The sequence below is a fragment of the Hydra vulgaris genome, chromosome 06 (genome assembly GCF_038396675.1).
Source record: "Hydra vulgaris chromosome 06, alternate assembly HydraT2T_AEP".
Classification (NCBI taxonomy): domain Eukaryota; kingdom Metazoa; phylum Cnidaria; class Hydrozoa; order Anthoathecata; family Hydridae; genus Hydra; species Hydra vulgaris.
In genome coordinates this window covers 11,185,308-11,196,972 of record NC_088925.1, presented here as the reverse complement: position 1 = coordinate 11,196,972, position 11,665 = coordinate 11,185,308, and the positions used below count along the sequence as shown (strand labels likewise).

Below are 11,665 nucleotides of genomic sequence, written 5' to 3'. Positions count from 1 at the left end.
TTGGCATAACCTCCGCGCCTAAGTAAGCTGGATCGAAACATATATAAAACGGCCTTATTGTGTTATTACCAGTGCATGGAGCGGTGTTAGGTAAATAATTCCATTCAGGTGCTATTGGTGGAGTTGTTCCATCAGTGATATGATCGTAATTATCTCTATTTTTAAAAACGGTAGCGTTATTATCAAATTCTGAATATGGATTCCAGTACATATCAAAGCAATTTTTAAAGTCAGTTGGTACATTTTCAGATGTGTACGGATTTAAAGGCGCAGCAATATGTACTTTTCTACCGGCAACAATTTTACCATCTAATATCATTTCATTATATTCAGAGTTTATTACAGGTAATTGAATGTTAGCATGCGTTGGATCAGCTATCATTGCTCGTGCAACTAAATTGCTTATACCATAGTGGGGAGTAGTTACGTGACCATAAAAGTAATCGCCTTTATAAGTGTTTAAGACATTATAATTTTTGGTTTCAAATCCCAGTTTTTCTAAATTAGGTTTAGTAGCGTCAAACTTAGCTATAAAAAAACCAGCACCTCTGTTATCTGTTGTAGAGTTTACTGCGTCAACTGTTGTTAATGCAACTGTAATTTCTGGATTATTTAATAACAATTTTATTGGTTTACGTAGTCCAATATCGTTTTTCCACGTCAATTCAAACATTGTTTTTTCAGCACAATAGTTTTTTTCTTGAAATCTGGGATCTTTTGTATTTACTGCACTAGCAAATCTAACATTAACAGGTTTCCCAGTAGGATCGTCAAAAAATAGCGAATTTTCTAATAATTCAATAGTCGGCAATGGTTTAGGTAATTTTGTAGTAGAATTATTCTTTAAATCCTTAATTATTTGCCAATCAGATGATTTTGCATCCGGATACATTCGGTCTGTAACCATTTGATCATGTTCCGTATTAAATAATCGTATACCAATATTTGACATCTCTAATGGTATTGAAGATGTCTGCGTAGTTTTTAACTGGTTTTCTACTCTAACATCATTTGGTAACATAGAAGCAACATTTTTAGTTGCTGATGGAATATTTTTCATAACATTTGCAACATGAATAACACTTTTAGGATTTAATGCTCCTGTTAACCCCGTAACGATAGATTCTGCTAATCTAGCTTGATCAGGCTTTTTAAAATTTTTTTCATTTACCCCAAATATTTGTTTATTCTAACCGGGTGCTACTTGTAGCGATTTTTTTGGATTTATTTTATTTACTCTAAACTGAGCTGTGTTGGCTTTTCCTACAGATGGTATTGGGTCCTCCATTACTATTTTTATATGTATTTTCGCACATACAGATATGCCAAATATCACAAGCAAAGAGATTATGATCAACGCATTCATTATACAAAGAATGGCATGCTGTTTTACCGCACCAATCACAATGCACAACGTGTAGTAACGCTAACAACATCAAAAACATTTTGAGAGGATTAAAACTTCCAATCTCTATATATACAACTAATCCTATTGTCCTAAGCCATGAGTAATACGAAACATTTACAAATTCCTTACAATCCAACCATCCTTCACCGACCAGCCACACCCAACCACGCCCTACTATGAGATCTCATAGTTGGGCGTGGTTGGGTGTGGCTGGTCGGTAGAACGGTAGAACAATGGACTTTTTTATACCAGAAATTCGACATTTTTATGTGCGCACATTTCACTGTAATCAGAAATTTGTTAACTAGCGAAGTGAAAACATCATTTTTCGAAGTGAATACATAGATTTTTTAAGATTAAATTCTTCTAATAATACAATATTAACTATAAATTACAGTCTAGACAAAAAACGAATATTTCCACTAAAACGATTAACTATTAACAGTAACGCATTTATTTTGGGCCGACGTGTCGAAACACAATAATTAAAACAACCTACGGAACACCTACCTTACACAGACCTGAACACTAAATGATATTCCCATCTAAAGTTCACTTCTAAACACTACACATCTGTCCGAATATGGTAACTTATCTAGCACGCTCTAGCACTTACGTAAAATATCTCTTTTCTTCCCTCAAAACTACAACGGCCTGATGTGTTGCAAATAAGTAATGGAACTTTAACACCTTCCACTGCGAAACAATAGCAACAATGCAATGTCAATGTTGCTCCTTTATTTATTAATAAAAAATATGTAAACAATAACTAATCATATTGTAAAAACATAAAATCAAATTATTAGGTAAATTTTATAACACTTACACAGCACCATTGAAGTAACTAAATAACCTAACCACAGTACAAAATATACGTATTCTTTAATGCAGAACCTTTATCAAAAAGGTCATTCCAGGTCAATTTAATTTACGCTCGGCACCATGCCATCTCAGATTTTGCTGATTTTTGAAATACAAGCTTGAATTAATGAAAGAAAACTTCACTTTAAATTGAAGTGTCTGACTCCTTACGGTATCAGACATATTGAAAATTGGTCCCAATCTCTTTTTTAACTTTTTTTTTCAGCAACATTTATTTTTTAGGCTAATTGCACGACATAATTAGCTTTAACTTATGAAATACTTGTTTAATAGTGGTAAAAATTTCTACCTAACTATTTTCGAGGGTGAGGAACATAAAAATGATGGCTAAAACACGCAAAAATTTAAGCTTCTATATGAAAATTAAATTTCAAAATGGTGTAACACTTTTTGTAAGATTTTTGATACCCCGTTAAAAAACTGCAGGGGTTTTCTTTTTTAAATCAGATTTATTTCCATTCAAAGTTTTATTTAAAAAATAGCAAAAAATTGTTATTTTATAATGAAGAAATATTATTTGCATTTATATTTTGCATTTTTTCAAGGATATTTAGAATCTTGCTGTCTCAGGTACAGTTCTAACATATAAACTTGTTTGCAGTTTAATAGCTAAAGGATTTTCTATTTTCAAATCTTCAAACAATAATTATTTTAAAATTGTTTCTTACAAAACTAAAAAATATGAATGATAAAGAAAGATGTTCAATCGGAATAATAAAGAAAGAAATTTGTATCAAACAAACATATGTAAAAGCCCATGATAACAAGAAAGTTTCAAGTATTAATGATGTAGAAAAAGACATGATAATTAGTTGTTCTGGCATTCAATTTGATGAAAATGTTTATTTAAAACGTTATTCCGCATTCAACATAACTTGCTGTGATCCATTTAATTCACACAAACGAAAAAACAAGACTAAACTTTCTAAAGAAAATTGAAATCCCAACTTTCAAAGAAAATTGGAATCTAAAAGACAAAATAATTTGCACCCTAAATCAGGTGGAAAATTGTAAAACGTTGTTATCCATACAAACCTACATCAAAAATCTGCAATCTTTGCTTATATGAAAAATTTCAAACTTTAACATATAAAGGTGGAAACCTACTAAATAAAAGAAATGAGTAAGTTTCAAAATGCAGACAAAGGAATAAATTACTCTTAGGGTTTTATGACACCAGTGATTATCTTTTTCTTTATCCTTGGTTTCTACTGTATTTGTATATATGCATATATATATATATATATATATATATATATATATATATATATATATATATATATATATATATATATACACATATATATTCAATTATAGCTTAAAAATCAAATAGATTTTTAATAATTATAACTAACTTACAAACAAACTAGTTATAAATTAAAACTAATGGCTGACTATGGCCAGATCAACTACAAAAACAGTTTTTGACACACAAAAATGAATTCTTACCACACAAAGCTTTAAACATAGCATTCATATCTTTTGAACCATACTTTGACTGATGATAATCTGAATATAAAAAATTATAGTCTGTTCTTCGTGGAAATACTGATCGATCAGAAATAAATTCATGAAATTCTATTTTGATTTTACACATATCTTTCGTCTTTTTATAAAACTCACAATATGCTAATTCTGGTGTATAACCATTCTCAAAAAGATTATAAATTGAAGATATTATATCTGTTTGTATGTCCTGAAATGACAAGGATTGGAAAGAATTTATGGGATGATTGTGTGTCCATTCAAGATCTATGATATATACCTACAATACTTTACTATTAAGCTAAAAGGGCAATCAATATTTTTAAATTGTTGGCTTGGATTTTTTTTATTATTTTGCTAGCATTCATTGTTGCCTGATATCTTGTGTTATGATGACACCTATAGTAGACACATTTGTCGTAAACTCCTTTCTTTTGAATTTTTAGAGTTGATTTACGCAACGTTTGACTTGTTTGATCGCAATACTTTTGAATAAATCTATCTTCTTCTTCAGCTAACAAATTGGTTTCAATAAGTACTTTAAACTTTTTAACCAAACCTTTTACATTCAATATACAGAATTCATCATTTTTCAACGGTATTATGTCCTTTACCCTACTTTTTAACTCCTCTGTATTTTCAACATTTATAAAACGAGCTCGAAAAGAATCAAGGATTGATCTCATTATGAATAAGCTTAATATAAAATAGATAACAAATATTGTATAACATTACAAAGAAATGAAAAGATTATGCTATAATTTATAGGATTACAAATTATAATATATATAGACGATGTATATTATTATTTGTAATCTATGTATATAATTCTTATTATTATTATTTGTAAATTCTTATTATATTATTATTTGTAAAGACTATGCATATTATTTGCATATATATGTATATATATATATATATATATATATATATATTTATATATATATATATATATATATACATAAATGTATGTATATATATACTCACACACTTACGATAGAATGTTAAAATGGCAAAAAGTTAACACTATTGCTCACTTATTTTTCTTTATTATTTTAAACAAAGAAAAATTCACGAGCAATAGTATATACAGTATCGGACAAAACGAGTGCAACCAAATAATGCTAATTTAGTTTCTTTATATAAAAGTGCTGCATTTTTTCAATTTAGAGAAATAACTATATAACTGTTTAGAGACAAAGTTCTTCAAGTTTTACTCATCACAAAGTTCATTATTTGTACACGTAAATTAATAGATTAATCAAAAGTATTAAAAAAAGTTGATATTTTTTTCGACAAAACAAGTGCAACTCTACAAAATGTTGACCAAGCTGTATTTCGCTATCAATATTTCGTGGCGAATCCTTTCTTGTCGATTACAGCCTTGCATAGATTTGCCTTCGAGGCATAGATTCGATCAGGTGATCAATGAAACTTTGTGGAATCGCTGCACAGGCCTTTTGGATTTGTTCAAACAGTTGATCTTATTACGAACACCTTCACAATAAATTCTGCGGTTGACGATCTCCCACAGGTTCTGGATAGAGTTGAGATCCGGAGATTAAGGCGGCCAATCCATCACCGATAGGTGGTTGTCTTGAAACCACTGCTTGACTACTTTTGCAGTGTGTTTCGGATCGTTGTCTTGCTGAAAAACCCATTTTATTGGCATATTCCATTTAGCATGAGGTAACATAACATCTTGTACAATATTTTCATACATGAAACGGTCCATTATTCCATTGTTTCGATGTATTGGCCTAGACCGTTAGCAGAAAAACACCCCCAGACCATTACATTGCCTCCATCATGCTTCATGGTCTTATGGCAGTAACGTAAATCGAGGCGTTTTCCGGCCGGTCGACATACACGGAAAATGCCATCGCTCCCATTGATGTTGAACTTCCATTCATCACTGAACAGGACAGTTCGCCATTTCTGCACATTCCATTCAATATGAGATGTTGCGGTTTCTTTGCAGGTTTCAACAGCACGTTGTCTGATTGTTCGGTCCGAAACAGGCAGCTCTAATTGCATATATATCTCGACTGATGATATCCAGGCATCCTTCTTGACGGATCTGACAATCATAGAATCCTCTCTAGAAATAGTGGAATGCGGTCTTCTACCTTTGTTATCTGCTGCCAACTTCCAAGTAGAACGATATTTGGAACATACCCAATAAGCAGACACTATTTGGTCCAATAGCGTATCAGGCTTGGCACGCCAGTGCTGTGCCAGCGCCGGGTTGCCCATTGGTTTTGCAATGGCCCGGTATCCGTAAGCCAGTGCTGGTTCAAGGCTGGCAACCAGCGCATGTTGCAACGTGGGTCCATTAAAGGCCCACATTATGCGTTTATTACACATATACTTAATTATTTAAATTGTACTTAGGTATGTATAATATATATAATTATGAATAAATTATGTAAAAGTATTACCTAATTATTATATTTATATTTACAATATCTATTTTTAAATTTTTTTAATAAGGTGGTAAGTTAACAATAAGAAATAGTTAAAAGTGGTTAATAAATAATTCAACAATTTATGAATGTTTTCCTAATTATGTACTTTTTAGGTATATTATTTTAAAAGTTAAAGAAATTCCAAAAAAAAAAAAAAAAAATTACATGCTCATATATCATTAATAATAGAAAAACTTGTAAAGCTTAAAATAATGCCAAATATACAAATAACATACAAAACATATAAAACAGATAATGTAAGACACCCTAAGCACATTAATCTTTGTCAGATTCGTTAGAATTAGAGCGTTCAAATCGTGGTAAATGATAATCGCAGTAAAGGTTTCGATGTTAATGATTGGACGGTATGGTTCAAATTACCACGACTTTCTGTTGAACTGGCTTTCAGAATGGACTTTCTTTCGGCTCTTTCCTTTCTGCCTCCATTTCTGTCGAGAGCTCCAGACAAGAAAGCCACAATTGCCTTTTGAATTTCGCTGTCTGTAGCATCTTTTGTTGGCAAATTTCTTCGTATTGCTTCTACAAACATGAAACAGTCATATACAAAGTGTTTTTACAAAAAATTTTACAAATAATATAGCCTTTGTTTACGTACGTACTAATAGTTTTGTTATACTATACGTAAAATGTATTATACACGCTGTATTTTACACTCTGCATGCTTAAATTTTTATTTCATAATTTTTGTAAGTAAACTTCGAACAAATAGCAACTATTTGGTCGAATTACAACTTAAAAAAACAACAGACATGTAGTAATAATGTAGTATAAATACAACAGAAAAAGGCTATTATTATATATTCATTCTGATTTAATGAAAACTCTAAAAAAGTTCATGCAAGTAAAACTAATCATGCAGTAATGAAGGGATGTACGATTTCCTAATATAAATTTACCATTTCAATTGATAAATGTTATATATATTATATATAACAAGACAATTTTTCATTTTTAAAATATACATAACACATCCATAAATAGTCAAGGAAGCTAAATAATCTTTAAGATATTCACAAAATATTCTGAATAACGTCAAACATATTTAAAGATTTTAGTATATGACAATGATTAGAATTAAATAAATGACAATTAATTAAAGAAAACAATTGCATACAATTACTTTTAAATATTTATGTTTAATAACTTGCAATAGTTTACTTTCAATAACTTGGCAAAATTTAAGAGCTCGGAAAGACTTTTTATTAAGTTCACCTTGTCCCGTCCAGTTCAATTTTTTTGCCACTTCATTATTTATTACGGATGATATCATTCGCTTTGTGGCTTCCTTGAGATTTTGCCCGCCTTTTGCTGCTACTCCCTTTACCTAAAAAAAACTGTTACTCTTAATAAAACAAATCTGTTTTTTTTTTTTATTAACTTATAAAATCATTTGCAATATACTACAAATTAATTACAGATGTGATTAAGATTGTTTTGACTTTAGAAATATTTGATTAGCTCTTTCAATAAGTCCTTTAAAAAAAAGTAACGTTCTATACCTAACCAATTACCAGTTGGAAAAAGATAATTTTCATGTAATTACATATATTAATAACCATTACAATTAGTTCTCAAACTTTCAGAAGCATTTTTAAGACAACTTAATCGTATGGCTCTTTATTGACAAAATTATGTCCTTAGGTTTTAAAATTTGAAAAAATTGTAAATAGCATTTTTACCGTTTCAGAATCGCTAATATATACACAAATCAATAGCCTCTTACAAAAATCATCGCTTTAAAATGATTATTTGAATTATGTTGTTAGGTTAAGACATAAGTCAATGGTCCGCTTGAAAATTAATCTTTAATTTCAACTATATATAAATTAAAAAAACTTAAACTATTAAATTTGGAAAAATAATTATTAAAATCATGTTTGAAACAATTCTAAAGCTTACAAGCTTAATAAAAACAATTTTATCCTGCTTTAGTGCATCCTCAAGTTGCTGTAATCGTTCGATATCACAAACCGGTAAATCAAGAGAATCAAATATATCATCATCATCATCTTTACCACCTTGTGTAAGAGTCTGTAACATGGCAGTGTTGTTGTTCACTTGCTTCTGTAGATTATTCACAGCAGCTTTAAGTTCCACCTGAAGAAGAATAATCTTGTTCAAAGTGGCATTCATTGATGAAAAGGCAGTAGTTGATGAAACTAATGAAACAGTTTCAGCATTGTGAACAAGCTCAGACTCAAGATGTTCTCTATTAACATTATTATTACTGTCATTTGAGCAATTATTTTGAATCTGGCTAGTTAATAATTCTTCTTTTGAAACAACTGCTTTTATTAATGTTTGATTGGCATCAGGAAATGGAGGAGGTGTTGGTGCACGAGAAGGAGATAATTTTTTTTTTGCTGTTCGATCACTTTTTCCAATCATGTTCCATTCTTTATTGACTATAGGAGTAGGTGGTAGCAGATAAGATTTTTTAAATTGTGGTTGTTCATAATAATCTTCAGAATCACTATCATAATTTTCAGCAGGATACTTTTGTATTCTAAACAGATAAGTCATATGTTTAAAAATGATTTAAAGAAATCCATCTTATTGTATCTAATAAATACCCTAAAGTATACATTATGAAATGCCATATAAGACCTTAAGATATTATAACACAGGAGTGAAAACAATTTCAAGGTTAAACATTGACTGAGTAAATAAGTTTATACATAGTCAACAAATAATAATATAAATTTAGTAAAACATTTGTTTTACTTAAGGCCAAATAAAAAAATATATATACATAAAATAAAGGTGGAATAAATACATATATAATGTGAACTTTAATAAAAAAAAGAAGAAGATATTACAAGGATGCATCAATATTTATGCAGCCCCGGTCATAAACCTGGCCCTGGCTAAGTTTTATCAACCTGATAGCTTGCTACAAACAAGTAAATTTATTTAACTAGCAAATTAATGTATGGATAAATTTTTATATTTATTGGATTATGAACCAACTTGCACAATATCATTTAACTAATTTACTGCTACAACACCAAGCAATCGCCACTATATTATGCAACAAGTAAAGCAATACATTTCACTTTAAAAACATGGTGTGTATCAAATTTACATATAAATTATAGTAGCTTACCGTTTGGGGCGCAATCTTTGACTTTCGGCGTCACTCTGCAGATCTGATGTGACAGTAGCTTTAGAAAGGCAAAATTGAGCCTTCCCATAAGATTCTGAAAATTGTAGAAAAATTAATAACACAGCTTAAAACCATTGTATTAAAGTAACTGGATTTAAATTTGTAGCACAACTTTAATGGAAGTACAAATAATTAGATAAATGATAAACTATAAACATAGCTAGACATCATTTAAGAAGTAGAATACCATTTTATTATACATTTTTAGAGAAAACCTAAAACAATAACTTTACATCCTGTCATAAAAAAAGAGAGCATTTAATTGTTTTTTAAATTAAAATATGAGTGAATTACCTTTTGTCCCTAAAATTCTGACTGAATGCTTTCTCCAATTATCAGTTGGCATTTCTTCCTCCTTGGCAGCTTTTTTGTTTCTTTGCTGGCTTGTATAAGGACGCCAATAACACATATCCTTACCGATCAGCCACGCACCTGGTACAATTGCAACATCATCATTTTCGGCAACAAATGCAACAATTGCAAAACAATTTTTATCCATTTACAATTCAGAACAATAAACCCAACACAAAATAAACTTCAAGCCTTTTGTAATCAACTCAGTTAAATAGTTTAAACTTATCTTATTTTAAATGTGTTAAATTTATTTAAAGTTTAAATTTCAATTCTTATTAATCTTAAAAATAATAACCACATTACAAATCAATTATAATATCGTTTAGGATACATAAATAACATATATAAAAAACTTCTTCCTTTATAGGTTTAAAATTAAATTATTTACGTTTTTCTTATAAATACTATTATAGTACAATTATTATTACTTAACAAATAATGTTATTAAAGAACAATATTATTTATAGTGAAAATTAATATTGTTATTAATAATATTATTATCAATAGTGAAAAAGTAATAACAATGGTTATATTATTTATAAGGAAAAGTAAAATAAATAACTTACTTTGAAAGCTATAAAAATTTTGTAACATATATATTTGTGTGCTTGTATTATTTGATCCTCATATTTTATTTATTAATAAATTGTGAATAGATTTTTTATTAAAATAGCTTGTTTTTGATCTCATATATATATGTATATATATATATATATATATATATATATATATATATATATATATATATATATATATATATATATATATATATATATATATATATATATATATATTTATACACACACACATAATATGATTTTTAATTTAAAATAAATATTTATAGGCTGAATATATATATATAAAATAATAACTTAAACAAAAACAAAGTACACATTTTTATAAATAACTTTATTGTAGTGAGCAATATATACAAAAAAATTGTAAAAAAATTATATGGAAAAAATGTTAAAAATGTAACATGGGTATAGCAGCATAGTAAGTTTTAAAAGGTAAAAGAACATATTTCCTTTTTATTTCTGACAGTGAACAGTAAAACAATGTTGCATTCAAACACGATACTTTAAAAATGTTTATGGCTGATGAATTGCAAGGGTATACAAATAAATTTTCAATGTTTTCAAACACTCTATATATGATACACACATCATCAATCGCTTTCACAATATTCATCACTACAATTATTTTGTCATCATTTAAGCTAAAGCAATTATCACCATCAGTTATTTTGATACAAAAATGTTTAGCAAATAATTCTTTAAACTGAGTACTTATTTTTAGTTCTCTTGGTACAGGTCCATCACTGTGCTCTTTCTTAAAGTAGGGAAAATCTTTCATCTTATAACTCAACTGTTTTCTCCTATCAATTATTTGTCTTTCTGATAACCTTCTGACTACTTGCTGCAATGGCAAATGAGACTTTCGTACAAGCTTTTTTAATTTTTTCAAATAATTTTCAAAAGGAAACGATGATACATTATCTAGAGGTCCAAAACTTTTAGAAACACTAGATAAATGCAGCAACCCGTGCATATTGTATGTGATCACTTCCCTGCCATAAATATCACCAACATGTTTAACAAACAACAATAGCAAATTGTGAGCATAGTCAACATATTCATTGTACAAATATTCACTTAACAGGATACTCATACCAACTGACAGTAACATAAAATTATCATATAATGCAGTTGGTAGTTTACCTTCAAAACAGACCATGCCAGTGTACAACAGTAATTGTCTAAATTCAGTTGCCTTCCAATGCTCAAAGTCTTTGAACAATCTAGGCTTACGTGCAAATTCAAATGGGATATAATTTCCTAAATTTAGGTGTTTTTCTGATAACTCACAGACAACACGAGG

At 29.0% G+C, this 11,665-nt stretch overlaps 1 protein-coding gene across 1 annotated transcript; it reads right to left on the bottom strand.

Moving 5' to 3' along the window:
• Window positions 1-6,457: 6,457 nt before the first annotated feature.
• LOC136080949 (uncharacterized) lies at window positions 6,458-9,812 on the bottom strand. Its single transcript, XM_065798310.1, has 5 exons — window positions 9,725-9,812; window positions 9,371-9,464; window positions 8,164-8,770; window positions 7,423-7,588; window positions 6,458-6,783 (listed from the first exon to the last, which is right to left on the bottom strand). The coding sequence occupies exons 1-5, from the start codon at window positions 9,774-9,776 to the stop codon at window positions 6,554-6,556; spliced, it is 1,149 nt and encodes a 382-aa protein (XP_065654382.1). The 5' UTR covers window positions 9,777-9,812; the 3' UTR covers window positions 6,458-6,553.
• Between the last annotated feature and the right edge of the window lie 1,853 nt (window positions 9,813-11,665).